This window comes from Dermacentor silvarum, chromosome 2 (assembly GCF_013339745.2).
Source record: "Dermacentor silvarum isolate Dsil-2018 chromosome 2, BIME_Dsil_1.4, whole genome shotgun sequence".
NCBI lineage: Eukaryota > Metazoa > Arthropoda > Arachnida > Ixodida > Ixodidae > Dermacentor > Dermacentor silvarum.
Window position 1 is genome coordinate 73682765 of NC_051155.1, and position 27028 is coordinate 73709792.

The 27028-nt window shown below is 44.4% G+C and overlaps 2 protein-coding genes across 3 annotated transcripts in view; one reads left to right on the top strand and one right to left on the bottom strand.

The window, feature by feature from the left end:
* Positions 1-1907: 1907 nt before the first annotated feature.
* The window catches only part of LOC119441564 (neuropeptide-like protein 31), a 59444-nt gene continuing 34323 nt past the window's right edge, over positions 1908-27028 (top strand). For both annotated transcript variants that reach the window (XM_049661402.1, XM_049661403.1), the window contains exon 1: positions 1908-2027. In XM_049661402.1, coding sequence (XP_049517359.1) covers positions 2016-2027 — 12 coding nt within the window. In that variant the 5' untranslated portion in view covers positions 1908-2015. The remainder of the gene's footprint in view (positions 2028-27028) is intronic.
* Positions 17886-18736, bottom strand: LOC119440172 (neuropeptide-like protein 31). The gene is made up of 2 exons (XM_037705106.2): positions 18661-18736; positions 17886-18242 (listed from the first exon to the last, which is right to left on the bottom strand). The coding sequence occupies exons 1-2, from the start codon at positions 18670-18672 to the stop codon at positions 17949-17951; spliced, it is 306 nt and encodes a 101-aa protein (XP_037561034.1). The 5' UTR covers positions 18673-18736; the 3' UTR covers positions 17886-17948.

The following is a 27028-nucleotide window of genomic DNA, read 5'->3' on the forward strand; positions in this document are numbered from 1 at the left end:
GGCGGTGACCCGCAGCGTTGTCTGAACAGCCCAATCAAACACTCTCCTCGTTTAGAGGAGGTCACCTTTTCCGCTTTCAAATCCAATAACATTGTCTACACTAAGCGGTTTTTGTTATCTAATTGGCAGACAAGAGGCGAGGAGCACGCTCTAGTGGAGAGGGTTTCAATGGGGCCGAGCCAGCACAGTGAAAATAGATAACCGCATGAAGAGGGCGGTGCCGGCTTCTCCGATTGGTCCACTTCGCCTTACTTAGCTTGCGGTGGCTGATCGAAAATCGCGGTGGCGTGCAACGGAAGGATTAGAATGCCGCTAAAACGGATCCTCAGCAAGGAAGAGTTGGTAGAGCGATGCCGTATGCATGCCGAAAGGGCTGGATAATGTTTTACTGCCCCGCAAAAAGGTTTATTACGCGCAAATAAATACATGCTCACCGGCAGGTGCGAGTAGCGAGGGCCTAAGCGATCGGCGGGCAGCCATCTTCTATTCGTTTCGGAATGGGGCAGTCTGTGGCTATTCAGAAAATTTTTCAGTTTTGTTCGGCATATTAATGCATTTTTTTCGCGTACGCGTCACTTTGACGCGGTGAGTTATCGCGGTTTTGTGAGGTCGCGTGACAGACAGGAGAAGTGGGCGTAGCCAGAAAACAATGCACCAATAGCAGAGGGCTGATGGTGGACAGGGCGTCGAATCAGGAATGATTATTTTTCTTTTGTGCGGTTTAATCATGCATAATCAGTGTGCACACGTTATATCAGTTGGGGATCTATCGCGGTTTTCGTGACGTCTAGGGACAGAGAGGCGAAGTTGGGAGTGGCCCGAAAATGTTTTGACCAATCGTGGAGGCTGATTGCAGAAATTGGAATCAAAACAGTTTGGAATCATTTTCCGTTATAACGCCCCTAATATACAGAGGAGGGTCCCAAAGTATTAATACTGTAAACGGGACCCTCAGTTAAAAACTACAACAGCATTGTACAATTGTTGGCAGCATAACAGTGGATGGGATAATAGTATATTAGTTGCAAGAAAGGAAATGATAATAAAGAAACAAAACCCAACAAACAATGCTCTGATGTGAAGTAGTGTGACAGAAATAACAACGTAAGTGTAAAAATTATACAATCTTTAAAGGTAGAAGGAAAAACAAGAACGAACAAAGAAAAATATGGCGCTGTGTCAACACTGGAACAAAAAAAAGAACAGAAATATCATCATTTTCTGATAATAATAGCAACCCTCTGGATAAATTTCACTGAGCTGTGCAAGAAAATGAAAGCATGAAGAACGTGTATAAAAATAATAGCTTCTTTGGAGACACACGCTAACCAATAAATCATCAGAGTACACATGTCACAGTGAAGGTGCCCAACTTCCTGTTCTTATTTTGGCACTATTAGTTCGCTAACACAAAAGGTATTCATGAAAGAAATAACACGTCCCTGGAGAGAGAAAAGGCAACAGGCAAACGCGGTCAGTGCTTGCAGGGTTTTCGGCAACGGGTCAATAGTCACGATAGCGAATAACAGAAACAAGAAGGCGTGGACGGGGCCAGCGGCATTCGCGGAGCCAAGAACAAGGTCAACATAGCGAGCACGGAAAAAGCCCCGGCTGCAGGGAAACCCAGTTTTTACTTTTCTTCCCTCGTCTGCCGTTGCTCGCCATTTTGCGATGGAATTCACGGTCTCTCGGTAGGCTTTAATGCACCAAGCGTTGAGGCCATGTTAAAAGTGCAAAGATAACAGCGTTTCAGAGAGGGCTGCAAAGCGGCTTCCGGATTTTGTTTCCACTTCGTGAACTACCAACGCCCATTCCAGCTCTCCAGCAGGCTACGTTGTCTCGCTGTGCATTGGGGCGCTCGACGTAGGCACCGAGGTATATATACTTGCCCGCTTGCCATTCGATGACAGACGTCACCCGCTCCTTGTCTGCAGAGCAAGGACCTTCTCCTGCAACCCGCTCCCCCCCCCCTCGTATAACATATAGCAACGCTTTAGCACATATCGAGAAAGACCATGAAGGCTCTGGTAAGATGTATTCCTTAGAGTTTATTTATACTTCTAACTTCAGAATTCAATCGTTCTCAAGTTTTTCGGACTTCATGGTCTCAGAAACTATACGTAGCTCCAATGCTTCAAGCATTCGGCTTGCCTTTTAGGTTAGGGAAACTAATAAGTTTCGTAACGCCTAAAGTAAACTTTAGGCTGCCGTTCTTTAGAAGAACCAGATTCGAAATGAATATTAAGGGCAACAATTCAATAGTTCAAGCTATATAACCTAACAATATTAGAAGTACGAATCGGATGCTCGGCAGCGTTGACAATAAGCCAGAAACCTAAATATATATAAAGAGAAGCCGAACCAAATGACCAGAGATTCCCTTTTCACACAGTAGATTTATAACTTTGAAAGAAAAACTAATTTGCGATCATAAAATTTGCAAGCTGTTGTTGTCTGCACGTTCACACTCGCCATATTGGAAAAGGCGTCCTTAGCTGTGGCCTATTTATTTTAAGACACTATAGTCTAACTGCATGCTTTTTACAGCTTCCGAGTGAAGGCGCAATGCGGAAGCTGCCGAAATACGTACTAGTGTAGGAACACAGATTTCAAAGATCGATATCACTCTAAACGTCGGTGAATGGGGGAGCAAGACAAAAACAGCTACAATATTTATTCGTGATCGTTGTGCAAATGTTTTGGGAAACTATTTCCTATTGTTCGATATTTTCGCTTTCAAGGCTAATCTTGAGATCGTTTCTGCGCTGTTGACTGCACTGGCCTCCCGAAGGGGACAAAACTGTTTCCATGTACGCTGATTTCACATTGACTGTCTGTAATTGTACCACAGACAAAATCAACGCAGTCGTTTGAGGAATGTACCATTTGACTCTGAAAAAAAGTAATGGCCACGATTTTTAGCAATGCTATTTTCCTGTAAAATCTGCAGTTGCGAGACGAGAGACAGCGTTGTTGCAAATAATGTTGCCAGTGGAAAAGTCTTGTGTTAGTTCAGCATGTATACTTTCAGACATCAAATTATAAAAAATGTGACGAACAGACAGTTCACATTAAGAATCCACTCTCAGGTTTGATCATTGCATTACGTTTGCCTCTTTCGCATGGAAAGCACAGATATTCAAAACTATAAGCGCACATTGTGGCCGTGGTCCTAGATCGTGAAATCTGTTCGTTTCCTTTCAGATGTCATTGCTTGCCCTCTCGGCTATGATTGCTGTTGTGACGGCTGGCTATGGCTATGGACACGGCTACGGAGGCTACGGTGGATACGGCGGCTACGGCGGCTACGGCGGCTACGGCGGCTATGGCGGCTATGGCGGCTATGGCGGATATGGTGGCTATGGTGGTTACGGCGGCTATGGAGGCTATGGCCACGGTGGATACGGTGGCTACTGGAGGATATGGGGGCTACGGAGGATACGGCGGCTACGGAGGATACGGTCATGGTGGTTACGGCGGTTACGGGCATGGATACAAGCTCATTAGCTATGGACATGGCTACCACGGATAGCTTTTTCATAAAGCCGTATTTATAAACTGTCAATAAACATACCTGTGGTTTCAACATCGCTTGGTCTTGCCATCTGTTCTATTATATTAAAGACTCGGCATTACTATTTCTCCCCGCAAAGGAGACAATGCAGCCTACATATTCTAGTAGTACCACTAAAATTTTTCTCAGCAAAGTTAGATAAAAAATTAAAATAAATTGCCGCAAGTGCACAATTTATATCAATGCATGTGGGGAAGATATTTTTGAGCCGTCAGATTATTGATCTGTTTTACACATGTGGGGTCAACTAAATTTTTTGCTGAGGGAATAGATTTTGGGCTTTTGTGGGCCTGTGCGCTTTGTGCCAGGGCGCTTGCGGATTGGAGGTAATATAGCGATTAGGAATGTACTTTGTGATGAGTTCGTCTGCTTTTCAGTTGACCCACCCCAAATTTTATTTGGCCCACTCCCTAATTCAAGTTCGCCCCTTCCACACGCATTTCCTGTGGAGCACTATGTATCCCTATGGGTATGCATAAATCATATCATATTGGTAGTCTCTCGGATCATTTTTTTTCAATTGCTTCTTACCATTTATGAAGCTACGAATCATTTACATTTACACTATTAGAACGCTTAAATGTCTTAACTACGCAAATTACGAATTTTGTGCCGATACATAGCATTACACTTTTCGCGTGAGACAGATTTTGCTGGGGTAGTCCACAAAGAATCCTTACAAATTAAAAACAGAATACTATACACTTCGCAGAGAAAATTTATCTAACCAATGTTTACAAGTGACAAACACACTTCCCTTTGTATATGAGGATTGAAAATGCTTCAGTGCAGCAAGATACTTTAGGACAGATATCCATTCGGGCTGATCTTCTCCTCAATTATGTACATCCCTGATAAAGCGTAACATTAAACGTCTTGCGCTCAGCACAGATTCTGAGAGCAGTGGCCTTTGTGCATGTATTTTGGAGGCGAGAACGGGCAATATTGTAGCGTACGAGGATTACGTTATGTGGATCGAATAGAATCGTTTTTTACAAAATGTCGGTGTGTTTGCGAGTAATTTTTCCATGTCATGCTCATGATAACAACGTCGGCGCCACAAAGAAGGGGCACACGACAATGACTATGATAAGCCTCAATCAAGGATGCGTTGAGAATACGGTTGTTGGTGAAAAAAAATGTCACAGTTTCGCCCTAAGGGCGAAGCAATGAATGCGATAGCAACACAGTAATGTCATACGAAGTAAGGTGAGCGGCTTTGGTAGCAATATGAATTGTAGTAAACATGAGCTGATTAGGAGGAGGAGGAGGAGAGAAAGAGAAGGCAGGGATGTTAACCAGAAATGCGTCTGGTTGGCTACCCTACTCTGGGGGACGGGAAAGAGGGAATAGAAAGATGAGCTGATTAAGTAAGCAGGTGTGCTGCGGCGTAAGTAGACCGACATGAAGAGAGACTCGATGACCACGAGAAGGCACGTGTGAAACGGTGGTGTTGATGAGAAGCGCTTCCCGTGGGCAGCGCGTGCGAAGGGACACACCTGTAGCGCTGCACTGCCGATCCGGGCAGCATTGCATGTGTAGCGTGCGTTGGAAAATGTGGCCCGACTATTACTAACTGAATGAACAAGCGTGGCGTAAGCGCGCACAAACAAACATGAATAGATCACACTGAATGACTGCAGACAACGACTGTCAAAACGCTGGCAGCAAGCGCATACGCCGCAGCGGGCGAAGGTACGTGCGGTCTATCGCTGCAACGGAAACTGAGCGGCGAATCCACAGCGCATACAAAGGTCAGAGCCGTGTGGAGATAAGAGACGGTGCGGGCGAGCGACGAGCGTGGTTGTTGGCAGAGTAGAAGTGCGCCCCCCCCCCCCCCCCCCCGCTCCCTCCGGCGCTCGCTTCCCGCTTCCTTGCTTGCGCGTGGGAGATTGAGTGCGTTCGCTCTCCGTGATAGCGTGCGTCCCCGCACGCTTCCGCTCGGGCATACGGCGCGCGGCGAAGATTTTATCTATACGGAACCTCACGGCGATGGCGACGGCGACGCCGACGGCAGAAATCCGGTGGAATGTCCATATACTTGCTATCGCAATAAAATATCGCCGAAAGCATAGACAATGTCGATTGCCAACAGTGAGATAGCAGCGATAACGTAACCTTGTTTACATAGTAGCTCACAGTATTCACAGGCGCCAAGTGCCCTATATAGTAGTCCTGCAAAAGTACACAGAAAGTAGGCAGCTCTGCGTACGCATGGAATCCTAGGAGGCAGCAGTGCGCATGCGCTGAACGCAGGATCACGCCTGGCGTATTGCGCGCGTCCGCAGCTTTCATGACACTGCGTAACGGCCGCTGCGACTGCTGCGGGCTCTGCGTGGCGTTCTTGCGTGTTTTCGCGTGCCCAAGAGTGCGCATTTTTCTGGATTGCTCTGAACAAAGGAAGGCGCGTGAGTTAGCTACAGCAGTTTCCGAAACTTGACGTATATGGCGACGCTGAGCAGCACGCAACCGGCTCCTCCGCGTGCCAATGAACGATCAACTCTGAACATTTGCGTCTGGCTAACCATTGCAGCTTCGCGGGCACCCGCTTCGCTACAGCCACACACTCTCTGGCGCTGCATACGTTGGTGCTTATTGCGAACGCACAACTCAACCTGCCTACTGAAATCGCTGAAATCTCTTAGGTGGCCCTGCGTCGGTTTGCTCCTGATGTCAGTTGCAGCAGAAGGTTTGGCCTCAGAATCTATATGATGGTCCAGGCGGTACCTTCAAAACCAGTCATCAAGCCCTAAAAGCATCAAGCTTTTAACACGACTGCCTGCTCAGCTGCGGCCTATATACTGATTTGCACAAAAACGGAATTTAAGAAATGGCACATTCGAAGATCTTCTCAAATGTCACGTTTCAGTCACGGCTGAAAGGTTGTCTTACTAAACTTCGGGTACAAAGAAATGTGACTGTTTTACACAAAAGAAACAAGAATAAACATGATTCAGTAAGTTTATCTGAATCGAATATATTTAAATAGTAAAGTACTGAACCCCCGCGAGCAAATAAATAAGATTAGCATAAGCCTTTGGCCAAACAGCTGTGAATAAAAGGTTCTATAAAGCAATTCATTTTAACTAAATAAGTATAGCCTACTTAGACAGGCAGAGTCTGAGAGTGTTAAAATCTGTGCTAGTGCGTAGTTCGAATTCCACAACATGCAATGGTACGTCATAAAGAAAGGAAGTTGTTGTTGCCTCCACACGCCAACAAGTTGGGTGCACCACGAAGATGAAATCGTCATAGCTTATCTATATTCTTTCTGTACTACCACACAATTATAATTACCTCTAACGCAGGGCTCTTTTCCAGTTCCTCTTAGTAGGTGAATGCAATTATTTTGGGAAGAAGCAGGCAACCAACAACGAACTATTCGGTCCTTGGCCAATCCTCCAGAGTTGGTATGTGCCACTAACACCTAGGCTCTACTCTACGGCTTGGCGAAGACAGCATCGAAGTCAAAAAACGATGCAGGCTACTTTCCTGTCCGAACAAAATGGCGGCTGAGCAGGATGCTTGGAAAGTCCACAGGAAGGTTGTCTGCGTACAAGAAAACGTTAACACGCTATCCTACGCCCTTAATGTAAGTCACATCGAGTTTTTTATTGGTTCACAGAGGTAAATACTTAAAAATACAGAAATAATGCGTCCTTTTCTCGACTTTTTCTTGTCGGCGCAAGATGGCGTCACGTCGCAGAAGCGTGTAAGGATAAGACGAGCTCGTACAGGCCAGTTACAGTAACGTCGGTGATATATAGAATGGCAATGCAAGCCATAAAATTAGAACTGTCGAAGTGGGTGGAGGAAAACGGTGTATTGGGGGAACTACACAATGGGTTCAGGCCAGGCAGACGCTTAGAAGACAATATGTTTGTACTAACTCAGTCCATAGAGATTTCAGTAGCTCAGAAAATACCTTTATGGATAGAATTTCTAGATATTAAAGGAGCTTATGACAACGTAGACAGGGAATTGTTGTGGGATATTCTTCAATACGAAGGCATAGATGACGATTTCGTGGAGCTGCTGAGGGAGATATATCGATACAACCAAGTACAAGTGGCATGGGAAGGCCGAAAAGGAAATGAAATGGTGGGAATTCACCAAGGATTGAAGCAAGGATGCCCTCTGTCACCATTGTTGTTCACGCTTTACGTCAAGGGTATAGAAAGACGACTGGAAAACAGCGAATTAGGTTTTGATTTATCCTACATGCGTAATGGACAAATGGTGCAACAGAAGGTCCCTGGACTGATGTACGCAGACGACATTGTGCTACTAGCGGACAATAAAAAAGATTTACAGATACTTGTGAATATCTGTGGGAACGCAGCGACAAATCTAGGCCTTAAGTTTAGCACAGAGAAATCAGGGATTATGATCTTTTATGAACACACGAGTAACTTCGTGGTGTCAATTCAACAGCAAGTAATACCCATAGTGAAGCAATATAAGTACCTCGGCGTACACATAAACGAAGGAAAGAATTACTCGGGCAACCACCAAGATAATCTGAAAATAAAGGGGAAGCGGAATGCAGCAATAATGAAACACAGAGCACTGTGGAGCCACAATAAGTATGCGGTGGTGCGTGGAATCTGGAAAGGAGTAATGGTGCCAGCGCTAACATTCGAAAATGCCATTATATCCTTAAAATCGGATATATTGGCGGGTTTGGAAGTTAACCAAAGATCAGTAGGCCGGTTGGCTTTGGGAGCACACGGTAATACGACAAATGAGGCAGTGCATGGTGACATGGGTTGGGCCTCTTTTGAAGTCAGAGAAGCACAAAGCAAAATTAGTTTTGAAGAACGGCTCAGGAACATGGATGAAAATAAATGGGCGGCTAAAGTGCACAAATATCTCTACATGACAAGCGTGGACACAGAATGGAGGAAGAGGTCAAGGAAGTTGGCAACCAAGTACAGGATAATCGAAACTGTAAATAGACAACCAGGGGTCATCAGAAAGAAAGTGAGAGAAATAGAGACCGTGAATTGGATGCAAAGAATGGAAACGAAAAGGACAATGGAGATTTACAAGAGTGAGAAGACAGAAATTAGAAGGGAAAATCTGTACGATAACACAAAGGGCAGTGCCTTGCTATTTGAGGCTCGAGCCGGTTGCCTAAGGACGAAAACATATCGCAACAAATATTCGGAACTAGATGAGACATGTGTATGCTGCAGTAAAGTTCCAGAGACCACTCAGCACATCCTAATGGAATGCGACGGGATCCACCCAGCGAGAATCGTAGGTAACGTGCAACTCCCAGAAGCGCTTGGGTTTAAAGTGGAAGGAAACATAAACAGATCAGCCGTAGAGATCAGCAAGAGACGATTAGAGTACTGGTGGAAAAAAAGCAGGGAAAAGATGGATACGACCTGATCTCTTAAAATCATAGGCAGCGGTACAAGGTAAATTTTTGAAAAAGAAAAATAATGAGAGGTATACAAAAATGCTAGATAAAGAACATGTATAGTATACCTGATTAAATCAAGCAGGCTAGGTGACTATTTGTCGCCGCCCCGTTTCAAAGGGGATGCCAATAAAAAAAAATCAATCATCGTGTTCCATACGTCTTCCAGACGGTTCTAAACACGTTCCATTGCATGGCCTCGAAGCTGCCTCGGTTGCCGGGAGACAGTCTTCGCAGACTGTCTCACATGCCGGCCAGAATTGGAACACACCCTACATCTACAACAAACTGCCACATAGTCGATAGACCACAACAAAAAATAACATGGTGATCTTCAATGTGGGAGAATGCTGCTGTCAAAGTAAATGAGTTCAGAACCGTCTCAATCACTGAAGTCTATCTTCTTCAATGAACCTTGATCTGGACTTCGGGATCTGGAAAAGAAAAAAATTGTCATCCACCTGAACTGTAGCACGAAGCTCCAAAGGAAACCCATCCGGGTTTCTCAGAAAGAACAGAGTTTCTCGCTGATCTGATTTGCCACTGCGTGATCAATCGTTTCACTATGTTCGAATGCTCAGATAAACATATTTTAACGCCTAATATAAGCATCGCTATTTCATCTTCTTGGTCTCAGTAAGACATTTCGCTCAATTCGTGGTAGTGTGGTATTTCAGAAAGCTGTATTTCCACAAGAGGCCTGGCTGCAGGCACACGAAGCTCATGATCACCGAAGAAAGAGCCGGGTAACAAAACAGTATGCACAACCGCATGCCGGGAAGCCACTGGCAGGATGCCGGAACACTTGGTGAGTATGTAGGACGTAACACTCAGCCTACTTCGCCTTTCGTGGTTTGAACTCCCTTAAACGATGACAGTGCACCGCTGGTGGGGCTAGCAGCGAGCAAAATTATGCTCACAACACTATAGACTCTTGTCACGACGATGCCATGGGCGCCGCCATGTTTGATAATGCTGTGACGCGTCCATTGGTTGCTTCAGCTGCCTCCATTGCTTTCTTGTTTACAATGAATGTGCTTGACGCCGGTGCAGCTCAGCAAACTTCTGGCTTGGCGGATATCGTACACGGTTATTGGGTAGACGACACGAAGCTTTGGTCGCAGCTTTAGAGGACATGTAAGTGCTTTCTGAGCTCATTACGCCTTGTCAAAACGTTGCGAGCAGCGTATACAGTGCTAGAACTAGAAGCTGGACTAGAAATGTATTCGAAGCTGTCCAAGCTTCTCGCTTCAGAATTAAATGAGGTTTATAGTGTCTTTTGCTCATATTTTTTTATTCGTCAATCACTTTGTAGCAGTGCCTTGTTATGTTTCCGACTTAGTAATGTTCCTGGGTGCGGTCGCTCTCTGATTGTTTATTTTCTGCCTAATCGCTTGCGTGTATGGTCAGTTGCGGCAGATTCGTTCTTGCCCCGTGCAATTAGGGCTTGGAATGCAGATGGTCTGTACTTTGAAATAGCTTCCAGGAAAGACGTATTATCGCTAGTCAGATCGCTAACTCTGAGGACCGTCACGCAACGATCAGCTTCGAACATTCATGTGCTGTCTGTGTAGTCGTCACCCCCGCCTCAGAGCATTGATTCTGTTCACTTCTTGACACGTGTGCAATAGAGTGCGCGTATGTTCGAGTGCGGACTCGCTGGCTGGCTTCAGGAAAGAATATTGTACAATGGATCACATCCATGTCATCAATCAGGTAATCGAGAAATCTGCGGAGCACAATAAACCTCTATATATGGCTTTCATAGATTGTGAAAAGGCATTCGATTCAGTAGAAATACCAGCAGCCATAGAGACGTTGCGTAATCAAGGAGCACAGGAGGCATGCGTGAATATCTTGGGAAATGTCTACAAAGCTTCCACAGCTACACTGGTTCTCCTCAAGAAAAGTAGAAAGTTACCTATCAAGAAATGGTCAGGCAAGGAAACACAGTCTCTCCAACGCTATTCACTGTATGCTTAGAAGAAGTATTCAAGCTCTTAGACTGGGAAGGCTTAGGAGTGAGGATCAACCGCGAACGTCTGAGCAACCTCCGCTTTCCAGATGACATTGTCCTATTCAGCAACAATTGGGACGAATTACAACAAATGATTGAGGACCTTGACCGAGAAAGTGTAAGATTGGAGTTGAAGATTAATATGCAGAAGACGAAAATAATGTTCAATAGCCTGGCAAGAAAACAAGAATTCAGGATCGCCAGTGAGCCTCTAGAGTCTGTAAAGGAGTGCATTTATCAATTACTCACAGGGGACCCTGATCACAGATATTTTATCTTGAGTGTGCCTCCACAGCGATTGGCGTTAACGAGAGCACACAACACCATGACATGAACCAGACACATTACAGCAGAAAGAAAATTACAAAAAAATATAGACAATAAAACAATCACCTAAACAGAGCGATGAAAAACAGCAGTTTAGGCAAATATGTCCGCACTATGAAATGTTGAATTATAGGTGATCTGAAAATGAATCATGGGACAAATGGCACGCATCCCAGGATAAAATGTATCAGAATATTTGGCGGCTTTTGCATGGGCACGCGAAATCGCAGTGACATCAATAACTGGTCATAATCGATGGACCCACGTACAACTTTATGAAGAAACTGCATGTCACGCGCAAGTCACCTGTCATGAAGAGTAGACATACTAAGGTCTGCTAGGAGAGAATCATAGTTATAGAAACGCCGGCGACCAATATATCTATCATAAAGGATGCGTACGAACTTACGCTGAACACTTTCGATTCGATTGCAATAGCTAACGCAGACGCTATTCCAGGCTACTGACGTGAAATCGAAACGTGGTCTCACGAGAGCACAGTGAAGAGCACGCAGACAATCGTATCGACGAAATTTTCGTGTTAACCTAGAAATAGCACCATATGTCTCAGTGCGTGCAAAACAATTGAAGATACATGCAACCGGGAATTGATCCTTGAGTCAACATTAACACCAAGATCTCGTACACGGGCAGCACAAGATATTTTTCTGCCATGAAGAGTATAATTAAACATAACTGTGTCATGTTTTCTAATGAGAAACAAAACAGAAGTTTTTTTAATGTTCAATTTGAGCCTATTTATCAAGCACCATTCCTCGATGTTGCCAATGACAGCTTGCAAACGGCGGCAGTCCTCGAAGTTCTCAATCTTACGGAATAATTTTAAATCATCTGCAAGCAACAAAGCCCTCGAGTTCATGACATGTAGCGGCAAATCATTGATGCAAAATAAAAACACCACCCAAGTACTCCGTTTCAGCTCCGCTGGTTAACCAGCGAAGCTGAAACGTGCGGCCCGGTTTTTAGCAGTGGGTTAATCCCGACGCTGTATTGAAGCGTTTCTCAATTATTGGTTACATGTTTGTGTTTCTAGTGGAACACAAGCGCCAATGGCGGATGGATGCTGCTAACCACGACGCCGAGCTAACTCGAGATATCGAACGCATTCGACAACGGCGAGCCGATGAGGACGGGGTTGCGGGCAGAGCTGCGTCAACGTGGCAATGACGGGAACGCGTTCGCGGGACCAACGCGCACGTTCGGCGGGACTTTCTCGAGCAGTACTTTGGCTTCGGCTGCGAAGAAACGTCCACGTTGACATCGCGAAGTGGAACGCAAACGCCAATGGCGGGCGGATGCTGCTAACCACGACGCTAACTCGAGATATCGAACGCATGCGACAACGGCGAGCTGAGGAGCCGGCGTCGCGGGCAGAGCAGGTACGACGCAGAGAACGACGTCACTAACGGCGCTGCCAATGGCGCGCGCGCTTGGTTGCGACGTACAGAACGACGTAGCTGGCGGCGCAGTCAATGAAGACGTTTAGCGAAGCATGGGACGAACGGTTTTTCGTGTCGCCTAGCCCTATACAGCCCCCCCCCCCCCCCCCTTTCGCTGTAACACTAGAAACAACAACGGCCCAAGGTTAGAGCCTTGAGGCACTCCCGATGATGATACAAATTCGTCGGACACAGAGCCAGAAAATCTGACCAGATTACGGTGGCTGCCAAGGTACCTTTTGAGCCATTTGCAGTACATGCGGCAAAGTCCGTATTTTTTCATTATCATCAGAAGTACCTCATGGGAATCCGTGTCGAAAGCCTTACTCATGTCAAAGTAGATTGTGTCTACCTCACTGCAATTAAACACGTGAGACCCACTATATCCAAGAAAGGAGCATAAATCCGATACTATGGATCGCCCTTTAAAAAAAAACCCGTGTTGCAAAGACGAGATCTTTTGTTTGAAATATGAACTGATGCGGTCATACATTACCATTTCAAAATCCTTTGCAAAAAAAACAAATAAGTGACACTGGTCGAAAATTATTCACATCACAAGCATTGCTGGATTTAAATAAAGGAACAACTACTGATAGCTTCCAGCGGCAAGGAAAAACACCAGTGCTCAAAGATAAGTTGAACAAATACGTAAACAGGACTAAAAATATCAGCGCATCCCGTGATTATGAAGCTGGAAATTTTATCTACTCCTGTTGAAAGTTTTGGCATAAGCTTCTGAATCGCCGATAAAACCTCATGCTTATCGACACTTTCATACACCAAGCATTCAGTGCTGTCATCAACGGTGATAACAGCGGTTGTGGTGTCAGGGCGCACAACGCAAGAGCTGAAGTGTTCAACGAAACATTTGCATACATCTTGCGGTTTGAAACAAATACTGTCACGTATCTACAACACAGCAGCGCAGACCTTCTATGTACTTTGCTTCCGCACAAAAGTCCAAAAAGAGTTGGTTCTTTCGTGAAGTTCTCTTCAAGAAGTATATGGCATTCAGCTTCATCGCGTACAATAAGTTTTTTTCCACAATTTGTATACATAATGAATATCTTTGGTACCAATACTCACTTTCTGATTTTACGTAGTTTGTGGTACGGCAGTTTTTTTTTTTTTTTTTTTCAAGTAGAGTTTCAAATCGCAAGAAATCCAGCAAGGGAGTCTAGACTTCCTCGGAGGACATCGTGGTGTACATTTTTTCATTAATCCTTGTACAACTGATATCAGTAGCTCAACACATGAGTCAACATTCCCGATCTGAAAGAATCGAGACCAATCGTAGTTCTGAAGCTCAGTGTACAGCCCAGGGTAATCGCCGAAGTATATCTAAATTTTTCTGCGTTTCAGTTCACGCACTGGACGAAAACACAGAAAGAATGACAGAGTAAACGGGCAATGAAGCTCATCTACAAGAACAAGAGGATCACGTATCGCTTGAACATGAAAAATAGGCACGTTAGATATAACTAGATTTGAAATGTTACCAGCGCAGTTCGTCGTGTTTTATTGACGTGACCCATGAAAGTTAATAAAATCGCTGAGACATCCGGCTTTTTCTCGTACGGCTGTGCAATCAATGTTGACCAAACCAGTTGCCCATTCGATTTTAGGAAGATTAAAGTCCCCGTAAATGTGAACCTTCTACTTTGAAAAATCATTTTTCCCCAATATCAAAGCATGACTCGTGAAAAGGTTATGATCCGAAGTAGGCGGAAAATAATAACGGCCAACGTGACTGTTTGATATGTCCTGTGTTGGAATTTCCAACCACACACATTCATCGTACGTCTCCAGATCTTACCTTCTAAATGCACCGAATAGAGAACGGCACGCTATCAGAACTCCGCCACCGTATTTAACCTGGTCAGAGTAAATTTTATCGGCTCTGAAAATTGCGTACTCATCTGAGAAATAAGAGGCACTTGTACACGATGACTTTAGCCATGTTTCTGTCAGGCATACAATATGATGCTCACGCTGGTATGCATTCGCGAAGAACACCTCACTTTTAGTTCAAAGCCCCCTCGTGTGTTGATAATACAACTTAACTTCCTGTGCCATTCTCGGACGAGATTTGAGCACTGTTAGAATCACCAAAGTGTCGTGAGGACCGCAGGCTTCGGTATAAGGGGTGAAATACGCAAATATCAGGCCACACTTCAGGTTTATTGAGAAGTCCTAGCAAATGCTCATCCAGAGATACATGGAAGGAACAATACGTATCGTACCTCGTTTTCAGTCTTGTTCAGTACACCTAATCACCTTGTCACCCACGATATCCGCCAAAAGTGTCTATGTCCGATGCTGTGGTAGTGGTGTCGAGGCGAGGAATAAATAGGCCCTTCTTTGGCGGTAGTTTCGGCGCTACCCTAACCATCGACTGCTTAGCTGTGCCAAACGTCGCTCAAAGCCGTGATGGCTGGCTTACCGTTTTAGATGAGCGTTGGAAAATATTACACTGGTGCTGAGCAAGAGGCTTCGGTGGGGCGCCAGAATTTGTGGCAGCAAGGTTTGTTGCCACAGCAGACGTGTAGTTGCGATATTTCGAAGAGTCGGAGAGCGAGCGCTCATTCTGGTGGGCGGTATACGCACCTGAACAAATGCACTCAGGCCACTCACAGCCTCACGCAGGAGCGCATTTTCAGCTCGAAGCTGTTGCACCTCAGCGGCCAAAGCATATTCATTCGACTAGCATTGTTTGCATCATCTGAATAACACTAGACGAAGCGCTGATGAAAGCCGCGTCTTGAAGATCGAGGGAAGACGTAGAATCCTTCGGTGGGGGGGGGGGGGGGGGGGGGGGGGGGTTGGTGCAGCCGGTATTGCAGATAAGCTCTGTCGACGAAGGAATGGTGCCGCTTCCCCACACTGAACACATTTGTACTTGCTGGTTCCGGATTTCATGAGGATATTGCATTCCTCGGCCTGTAGTGTTGAGGCATTTGCAATGGAAACGCTGCGGCAAGATACGCACGGCAGAAATTACTGCCTACCACTACTGGGCTGGGAGCAGCGCACATCATCCGTTTGCCTCAGGCGCCGTCCGCAAACTTCAGGAAGGAAATCATGAGAAAGATATTTGCAGAAGAATAAAATTAGGTTGGAGTGCATACGGCCGTGATTACCAAATCCTTATTGGGAGCTTGCCACTGTCATTAAAAAAAGTGTACAATCATTGCATTCGACCGGCGCTAACATATGGGGCAGAAACTTGGAGGTTAACAAAGAAGCTTGAGAACAAGTTAAGACCGCACAAAGAGCGATGGAACGAAAAATGTTAGGCCTAACGTTAAGAGACAGGAAAAGAGCGGTGTGGATCGGAGAGGAAGCGGGGATAGCCGATGTTTTAATTGACATTAGGAGAAAAACATGGAGCTGGGCAGGCCATGTAATGCGTAGAATGGATAACCGGTGGACCATTAGAGTTACAGAATGAATACCAAGAAAAGGGAAGCGCAGTCGAGGACGGGAGAAAACTAGGTGGGGTGAAGTTAGAAAATTTGCAGGCGCAAGTTAAAATCGGCTAGCGCAAGACAGGGGTAATTGGAGATCGCAGGGAGAGGCCTTCAACATTAATATAGGCTGATGATGATGAAGTTTGAGTATGTGCTGGGGTGGATCTATGTAGATAATGTGCGAGGAATTCATTATGCGAGGAAACGGCACTACTCATTTGTCACTGTGTAACGAGCGGCACTCACTCTTGCCGACGTTACAGAATGGAAGTCCTTGATGTGGAAGTTAGCGATAGAGCGTTGGCAGATGAGTGAATATTTTTATCCTCGAGGAAAGCCGTGCATCAAGAAAGGCCGGCAACACAGTCAGTCCTTGTGGAGCAGCGTTCCGTCGACTTGGTCACGCAAATTTATTCGATTCTTCTATATATGCCAGTCACGATCATTGCAGCCAACTACTGCAAAGGTCTTGCCTCTTCCGCGCAACATTTTGCAGCATCATTGAAGCACAGTGCGTTAGCGATCACCCAATTGCATACCCGACAGTTGATCGCACAGTAGAAGTGTAGAATCGGTAATGGTTTCGCACGCGTGTGCTTTTGCATGCTACTGTCGGCAACGCGCGACGCAGCTGCCGATAGTACCATCTCGTTTATCTAGGGCTAAGTGCTCCCGCGTGAATCGTCTCTACACTATAAAAATCTTTAACCGGAGCCCATTTCAAGAAGTCTCATCATTTTTCATTTTGTTTTCACTGTTTCAGGAAGTGAACTTGACCTATCCCAAGGGAGGTGTTTCCTGTTACGCAAGGACGAAGGCACTTTATATCCTAACACAGCTTCTACAAAAATAAAAAAAATAAAGAAAGACACGACAGTCACAAGTGTAATTCTCACGAAAGCAAAAAAAAATGCATATGAAATGCTGCCTGAAGTTAAGTTAAATTCAGGGTTTCACATGCCAAAACCACAATATGATTATGAGGCACGCTGTAGTTGGGGACTCCAGATGAGTTTCTTTAACGTGCACTAAATGCACGGTATACAGGCGTTCTTTTAGATTTCGCCCCCACCGAAATGCGGCCGTCCGCGGCCTGGATTTGATCCCGCGCCTTCGGGTTTGTCAGCCCCACGCGAAAGCTTCTTCGCCACCGCAGCGGGTCGGCCTAAAGTGCAGGTATGTGTGTAGAGATAACTTTACAATAAAAAATAAGAAAAAAGCTTTTTTAATGAATAGTTAATGTTCTGGTGACGAAGTTACTGAAACAAGAGGCAACAAGTTCTAATACTTTCAAGAAGTTAATTCCCAGTGACGTACTAGTGACAAATTAATGACATTGTGGATGTTCTCAATGTATCGTGAAATTTGGACATGTAAATTAGTATCTTTATGTAATGAGTACTTGGTGTCCTAAGTCCTGCTCAGAACAAAATAGGAGTGGCTACACGTTCGCAAAGATTTTATATTACGATTTAATACTTGCCATTTTCAGCATGCAGAATCTTTATATAACTATAGACTTCACTGTGTGGTACCTGGCAAAGGTGCTGCTGCTGATTTGTTTCGCAGCAGCAGCAGTAGCAGCAGCAGCAGCAGATAATTTTAGGAGAATTGCAGCCATTGTTAGTTACCTTTATTTACAGTAAATAAATACACTCTTCAGTGATATCTATCCGTAGTATCCGTGGCCATAACCTCCATAGCCACCATAGCCTCCGTAACCACCGTAGCCACCGTATCCACCATAACCGCCGTGACCGTAGCCGCCGTAGCCACCGTAGCCGCCATATCCACCGTAGCCGCCGTAGCCTCCGTATCCACCATATCCCCCGTAGCCACCGTAGCCGCCAAGACCACCGTAGCCGCCGTAGCCTCCATATCCTCCGTACCCACCATAGCCATGCCCATAGCCGTAGCCAGCCGCCACAACAGCGATAACAATGAATAGAGTCAGGAGCGACAACTGAAAAAAATGAACAAGGCGAACATACGCTGTTAACATCCTAAACGTCAAAGCGGAAGTTTTCTAAATGTGACATTATTTCCACTTCTGGTAGCATCTTTGCACGACTTCCTCGTACTATCTGCGGACATTTAATGATGCCTGCATTGCACACGAAAGTACGAGCGCTGTTCCTGTCTCAGTGTTTTGGATATATGTACATATATTGCAGTATATAGTTCAAATAACTGTATATATCGAAGTGACAAGGTTAACAAAGACGCACGCCAGTATGACAGCAAAGCTCAGCATGAAGCCAAATGTCTCTTATTTGTCGTTATCCTGAAACGGTGGCTCCTGTTTCGGACATCCCTTCTTCGACCACCATAAAACTTATATGACGCACGCGTCAATTACAAATTGCAAACAGCGTTCTTACGAGGGCCTTCATGTTTCCGTTGTCACTGTGGGGGTGCGGTGCGTGGTATCCGAGTACGGTGCTTGCACAGCTGTGGACGTGGAGATGATGTCCTGACTTTAGAAGGCTGTAAGGTTCTTATATATACGCCAGCTTATGGAGCCAGTGTCAAGTCTTTCCACGCCCGAATAACCTCTTTCACCCGGCAATCCGAGAAGAAAGGCCAGCTCGTAGAAGTTTCACGGGAAAGGAGCATAATACGGAAGCATTTTGGCACGTATACTTTGCCCTCTTTACTGTTATTTGCTGTTTTGTTCATCGCAAGGTTTCCAGAAACCCGGGGAAACACCTTGCCGTCTTGTTTAAAAAAAAGGAAAATGGCGAAAGGCCCGAAATCAGCACAGGCCGTTTAAACTTCGGCGGTCATTGCGAGGACCGCCCTTCACTGGCCGAGGATCAAGTGTCCACTTACAACGAGGCCAATGACACAACGATGGCCGATTCGAGAAGGGGTGCGCGCCTTTTAAAGTGTTTTCAAACAGTACTGCATTATAGAATGTGTGAGGCGAGCACTGTGAAAAACAGGATGTCAATAAACGGCAACCGATTTCCGGATGTATTTGGATTTGAAAAAGTACTGACGTGATAACTCCGACATATCTTTTTTTTGTAATAAATGGAGATTCAAGTCCTCTAAACATAACATATGCTGGCAAGCGTCAGGGTCCCCTAAATAATTTACTAGAATAGTTGTTTATGGAAACCTGGCCGAGTATTCCCAAAATCTTACGAGGCTATAGTGGTTCATAAGAGCGAATTCCAGCAAATGCTAACGCTGGAGAGAGAATTAGCTATGGTGGCCTTTCAATGGTAAACATCTCTCAGTTTCGGCCAAGTTTGGTTTCGCTGCCAAGGAGTTGGATGAGTCGTGACGACATTATACACTGGCTCACCCCATCACTGCGATCACTGCGGCTGTCACACGCGAGCGCCGCAAGAAAACGTGCATAGCAATGTTCTTTATTGCTCTTATGAGCAATGTCATGAAAACTCGCCGTATTGCGGCACGACGTCAGAACATTTTGCTCTGCGTCATGACATGACAAAGTGTCGATGATGTCATGTCCGGCATTTCGGTAACAACATTATAATCAAATTAATAATACCTTGTAAGCGTTGCCCAACCTTTGCAGTAGAGCTCCAAGTCGGGCTAGTTGGTTGACATGCATGGTATAATTTTTTAACTGCGCTAACACACACTGACAAGGACGAGGCAGACAAGACGTGCGCAGACTCGCAACTGAATGTTTAATGGGTGAAAATGACATATATACAGAGAAAAATGAACACATCTGATTGGCAATCCAACCATGGATACGTTGACGTCACACAGTAGCATCTAAAAACGCCATCTCGCTATCAGCTAGTGACACCGAAGGTTCGCTTACACACCCACGTGTAGCTTTTTATCTTAAATGCCTCAAACAGTTCCCTAGTACTACGGTCCCTATGACGGTACAAAATTCTAGTTTGTTTAAGAAGTGGGAGGCAAGTTTCCTTGTTTAGTTTTTTACAGTCATTACAATGCTTAGCCACGTGGGAATAACCATCTGAAGTGCTGGTTGTTTTATGTTCTTTCAGCCGAACGTTAATACACCTAGCCGTCTGGCCGATGTATACACACCCACAAGAAAAAGGAAATTCATACACAACTGCGCAGGCACAGGGGACAATGGTTGACCCTTGCTTATGCTCAATCTTGCAGACAAAAGGGCTGTGGTTAGATGTCCCTGTCAATTACATTCATTGCTCTAGCACATAAAAGCTCAGGGTAGGGTGGCCCCTACCCTGAGCAACATCTTCCTGGCTAAAGTGGATAGGGCTATTAATACAACAGTCTGTAGTGTGGCTTCCCGTGTCTTTCGTTATGTCGACGATTACCTGATTTTTGTAGATGGAAGTAGGCTTGAAGAACTGTCTCTTCAAGTAAAGGAAGTTTTTTGTAGGTCGGGACTATGCCTCAATCAGGTCCCTCTTGAATGCCGCACTCTATAAATACAACAGTCATGTTCGCAGACACAAATGCTACATGAACACGAAAACACAATACACATGTAATCAAGTGCCTGTTAATAATAACAAGGTGAGCAATAACTGTTATCTGACAGTATTTTTGTGATATTTTTTATTCTTCCAAATAATTGTACTAAGGCACGCGCAGCGATGCTTTCAAGTTTTTCTGTTGGCCCCGAAGCAAACATTTTTCCCGAGGATAGTGGCCGTCTATCCAAGCCATGTAGTTTTTCCGAAAGTTTCTTACGGGGAGCATCATGTTTTTTACAGTGTAGAAGAAGGTGTTCTATGTCTTCTTCAGCCTTTTCACATGAGCGTGTAGCACTGTTAGTCTTTCTTATCCTATACAGCAAGCTTTTAGTATAGGCAGTGCCTAGCCGAAGCCTATGCACTGTTGTTTCAACATATCGGCTAATTTTAAACAGAATATTGAATTCTATTCCAGGAAGTAGTGATAATTCATTCTCTTGATGCGCTGCACATGGCATGTGACTAGCTGTTACATTTCCTATGATTTCACAGTGACTTGTAATCCACTGGAAAGTTATATCGTGTTCTAGATCTTTCGTTATGGCGTATGTCTTCTGTATTTCATATGTCAATGTGCTGTTTGCTTTTCTTAAGCTGATTTCATTTAAGCACATCAATAAGGCTTGTGAGTCACTCAGAACTACCCAACGAAGAGGTGCTGATTGTTGACATATGTAACGTAAAGCAGAAAGTATTGCGTAAAGTTCTGCCGTTGTGGACGTTAGAAATTAGCAAAGCTGATAAGCTGTTTTCTTTTGGTATGCAGGTATATAAAACGCTGATGTAGAGCTTTGTTTCCAGTATGATCCATCGGTATATACGTGAGTGCGATCTACGTACTTTGTGTAAAGATGTGATAAAGTTAATTGCTTTATCGCAACTACGGGCATATCACACTTACGACCTACTCCAGGAATTGAAGTGACCATTTCTGGAATTGCAAGTCGTCATGGGGGATGAGTTGCGCATGCAGGTCAGTATTCGTAAGCAGGCAGTAAGTTTTTGCACCTCCGTATACCTTCATGTATGCGTGCAGCGGTTCTATCTTGGAGGTCTTGGCATAGCGGATGATTAGCGTGTTGTGTTGCCAAACGAAAAAAGTGACCACAAGTTTCCGTAAATCTTAGTGCATGAAAAGTTGGTTGGCGGGACTCAGCAATTACCAAAGCACTGACAGATGCACGCGGAACGTCAAGACATATGCGAAGGCTTCTGGCCAGCAATCTTTGAATTGTTATCTAAATTACGGGATATTCCATGCAGCACAGGAGCAGAGCATGCCATTCTTTGTCTAATGATCACCGAGTGAATGCGTAATAAAGAAGAGGTTGAATTACCCGATGTCACTCCAGCAAATCGGCAAAAAATGTTGATTAGGGAGTTGACTTTCCCCTCTAATGCATTTATTTGGGGAGCCCATGATAGCCGTCTGTCTCAGCAAACGCTGAGAGTCTAGCACGAGCTGGAATCTCTTGAGGCATTTCCTTGTGAAAGGAAGTACAGCAGTTGTCTCATGTGAATTAATCATACGTTTTCTTTTCAAAAAACCATTGAAAATTGTTAGGCCAGCTTGTAGCTATTGCTGAACGGCTTGAGTGCTCGAGTCAGATGCCTATATGCACAATCCGTCTGCATATAGTGAATAATTCGAGGTAGCAGGCAAGATATGGGGTAATTCAGCCATAACACAGTTAAATAGAAATGGACTGAGTAAACTATCTTGTGGAGCGCACTGATTCACTTTATGCTCTGTGCTTTTGCCATCACCAGTTTCAATAAAGACTTTCCTGTTTCATAAGAATTCCGCAATTTATCTCAGTCTCTGGGGAACTCTGCCCAACTGAATTAACCCATGTAGTACGTGAGTATGGCTGGCTTTGTCAAATGCACGCTTTATGTCTAGAAACACTGCAATGGTGATTCTTTCACAGTTCCTCGTTTTACTTATATTCCCCTGGTGTTATTTTTTAAGTATGCATGCGCCAGCACTCAGACCGCATGATTGTTCCTGGGTGCGATAAACAAATGATTGATTGATTGATTGATTGATTGATTGATTGATTGATTGATTATTGGGTATGTGCCACATTGTATGGGGCCATTCTAAGCCAATCCTCAAGAAGCGGTATGTGCCACTGTGACAAAGCGCACTTAGAATCTGTAAACGTATTACGATAGGTGTCGTACCCTCTCCATGCCATGCGTCTCTGATTGCCATTCTTTCCTCGGCAAGCGTAATACATCACCTTAGTCCTCGTGACGTCATTGCGTCGGTGTCTCGCACTGCGCAGCCGCCTTATTTCAGCTTGTGAATGGTGTAATGCATAAACACGAACACTAGCAAATCAGTTCTGCGAGATCCCGCAAGGTGGCGGAAGTATTGTGAAAGGGAAATATTGTCATCCACCCAAATGTATCACGAAGCCACAAACTTTTCTTCAACTGCGAAGTGTTCTTTCTAAGAAACCCATGTGGGTTTCCCTGTAGATTCGTGCTACATTCGGGTGGATGACAACTTTTCCCTTTCAAACACGAACACTGCATGGCATTCAAGCTGCAGACAGGTGCTGTGCATATAAACGCAAATATTGCATGAGATCACGCGTTGCGTAGGATGAAAATAAAGGAAATTGTACACACCACATTTAGTTGTTCAGCCTTTATTTAGGCGCTTCGTCAAGCTTCGTTTCACACAGATTCCAACATATGCATTGCATCTGCATAATATTTTTTGTGTCCACAGTGAATGCAGATATTTTTTATTATATACTGCTTACATACGTGACTATAAAACAACTCAGCACAAAATGTTTGGATAGCGACAATTACTAGACTGAAACCGCCATATTGTGCAGATAAAAGTACTATACAGTATCAATGCTTGAGAACTTTGATAGGAACAAAAGGTGCTTGACGAAACGCGGCCCTTCCCCATGGCACTTATTGTTACTATTATCAATACAAAAAAATTACATGCCACTGGAGAATTAAAAGTGTGCCATGAAATCTGTGAACATTTGCGATCGCTTCAGCGACGAGATCTTAAGTACATTTCAGATAATCTTCCCGTCGCCATTCTTTATAGTCGTCAGTGAGTCCAGGACACCACCGCCGACGTGATCAACTATATTCTTCGTGCACGCTCCTAATTTCCTCAAGGCACTGAATAAACGTCCGATGAATTGTTCCTCAACCTGCAACAGCAACGAGGCACGGCGATTAGAACACTGTGCGGTGATGTATACTGAGAAGATATCTGTAACGACCAACTTTGTGCTTTTTATGTGCTTTACTTGGAACTGAATAATTTCAGCATGAGTAGAGGCTACGCATGCTTGCTACAGGTCATGCGCTGACTCTGCATTATGCATTATGCGGGGTGCTCTTTCTTTTTTTATCTTACAGGATTTCAAGAAATCGTCTGTTGCAGATAGCGTAGTTGTAGTCTTTGAGCTGGATTACTCAAGTGGCGCACATCACTCGCACGAGCATTCGAAATTCATTATATTCTACTTAACAAAATATGACTAATTAATGTACGAATTAATTACTTTACGGCTCATAGTGGAAATTACTAATTGTAGTCACAAAGTTTGCAAGACATGTGCACTTGGTGTGACTTCTAATGATCGCACGAGTTTAGAAGTATTCGCTGTGAAACTTGCGGTAAAAATGTACTTTTCTTTGACTTACTTTCTTTTAACCAACCGCCGTTTTATGCATTGAAGCACAAACGTAACGGGAAAAATCTATGTCTTTTATCGCACAATTTGGGGATGCATATCTCAAAACTGGTGTCATCCTGAAAATTCGTTCCAAGTGGATACGTCTTGCAAACTCAGGCGCTACAATTCGTATATTGCACTATGGGCCGTGAAGGAAATTATTTTTTTTTAATTTTATTCACATACCCTAAAGGCCCTTTTACAGGCATGACATAGGGGATGACAAAAAAAAAGCAATGAATGAACATTATATATAGCACCGCAAGTAAAAATTAAACAGTTCATTATTGAATTTTCATTAATTATTCGATGATTCATGTTGATTTCTCAAGCAAATAATGCCCGCCTGTTTGAGCAATTCAGTTCAATGACTAAAATTATGCTATCAACCACAGGTGAAATTTAAAAAAAATCTGTCAGATCTATAAAAAAACACCTGGTATATATTTGCCATTTGGTGTCAAGTTCTTCGTATGGAGTCTGTTTCTTTTAATCTATGCGATTGTGAAAGGTTTAGCTTGTTTCTGATAGTCCCATTGTATTAACATTGCATTTATTATCGTCATGAACTGCTACAAGGACGATTTTGGAAATATTTTGGGAAACTTCCAGCGGCAACGCCAACAGATGTCGTAGGTAATTTGAAGGACGACTTTTTTAAGCAATATTTCCAACGCAGCCAATTCCAGCATGCGGCCAACCTCATGAAAGCTCTCACCGCAACTAATGTCAACGTTTTGTGCCCTTTAATAGCAGATCTCTGCATAAATTTTACACAGCTGTGCAAGAAAATGATATAGACTAGCGGCAAGCACGTGTAAAAATCAACAGCTCATTCGCACACAAACCGTCGCATACTAACCAAGATACTATCAGAACCCACAGGCCACACTGAAAGTCTACAACTTCCTGTTTCTATTTCCTTTTTGTACTATTGATTAGCTAACGCACAAGGTATTCATGACTCAAATAACAGGTCCCTGGAGAGATAAATAGGAAGGCGCAAACGCGGTCAGTGCTAGCACGGCATTCCGTAACGAGCAAACAGTTGCGATAGCGACTAACAGAAACAAGAACGCGTGGACGAGGTCCAGCGGCATTCGGGGAGCCAAGAACAAGGTAGACATAGCGAGCACGCGAAAAGCCCCGGCTGCAGGGAAACCCAGTTTTTACTTTTCCTCCCTCGTCGCCGTTGCTCGCCATTTTGCGATGGAATTCACGGTCTCTCGGTAGGCTTTAATGCACCAAGCGTTGAGGCCATGTTAAAAGTGCAAAGATAACAGCGTTTCAGAGAGGGCTGCAAAGCGGCTTCCGGATTTTGTTTCCACTTCGTGAACTACCAACGCCCATTCCAGCTCTCCAGCAGGCTGCGTTGTCTCGCTGTGCATCGGGGCGCTCGACGTAGGCACCGAGGTATATATACTTGCCCGCTTGCCATTCGATGACAGACGTCACCCGCGCCTTGTCTGCTGAGCAAGGACCTTCTCCTGCAACCCCCTCCCCCCCACTCGTATAACATATAGCAACGCTTTAGCACACATCGAAAAAAAAACTATGAAGACACTGGTAAGATATATTGCTTAGAGTTTATTTATACTTCTGCCTTCAGAATTCAATCCTTCTCAAGTTTGTCAGACTTCATAGTCTCAGAAAATATTCGTAGCCCATATGATCCAGACATTCGGCTTGCTAGTTAGCTTATGGAATCTAATACGCTTAAAGCGCTTAAATCTAATACGCTTAATACGCTTAAAATGAACATTAAGATGTGTTTCTCTAGAAGCACCATATTCGAAATGAATATTAAGAACAACCATTCAATAGCTCAAGCTATAGAGCCTAAAATATTAAAACTACGAATCGGGTGCTTGGTAGAGTTGTAAATACGCCACAAATTTAAATGTATAAACAGAGAAGCCGAACCAAATGGTCATAGATTAGGTTTTCAGTACAGTAGTTTTATGACTTTGAAAGCAAAACTAATTACTGATCATAAAATTTGCAAGCTGTTATAGAGTGCTCGTTCTAACTCGCAATTTTAGAAAAGGCGTCTTTAGCTGTTGCCTATTTATTTCAAGAGGCTAAGTCTAACCGCATGCTTTTTACAGCTTCCGAGTGAAGACGCAGTCGTTACCCGCCGTGGTGGCGCAATGGCTAGGGCGTTGCGTTACTAAGCACGAGGTCGCGGGATCGAATCCCGCCGCGGCGGCCGCATTTCGATGGTGGTGAAATGCAAAAACGCCCCTGTACCGTGCATTTGGTGCACGTTAAAGAACCCCAGGTGGTCTAAATTAATCTGGAGTCCCTCGCTACGGCGTGCCTCATAATCAAATCGTGGTTTTGGCACCTAAAACCCCAATTTTAAATACGCAGTCGTGAAAGTGCGGAAGCTGCCAAAATACATACTGGTGCATAAACACAGATTTCAAATATCGATATCACCCCAGAAATTGGTAAATTGGTAAAGAAGACGAAAGCGGCTGTGATATTTGTTCGTGGTTGTGCGAATATTTTAGTAAGCCCATTTTCTGTTGTTGCAGATTTTCACTTTCAAGGCTAAT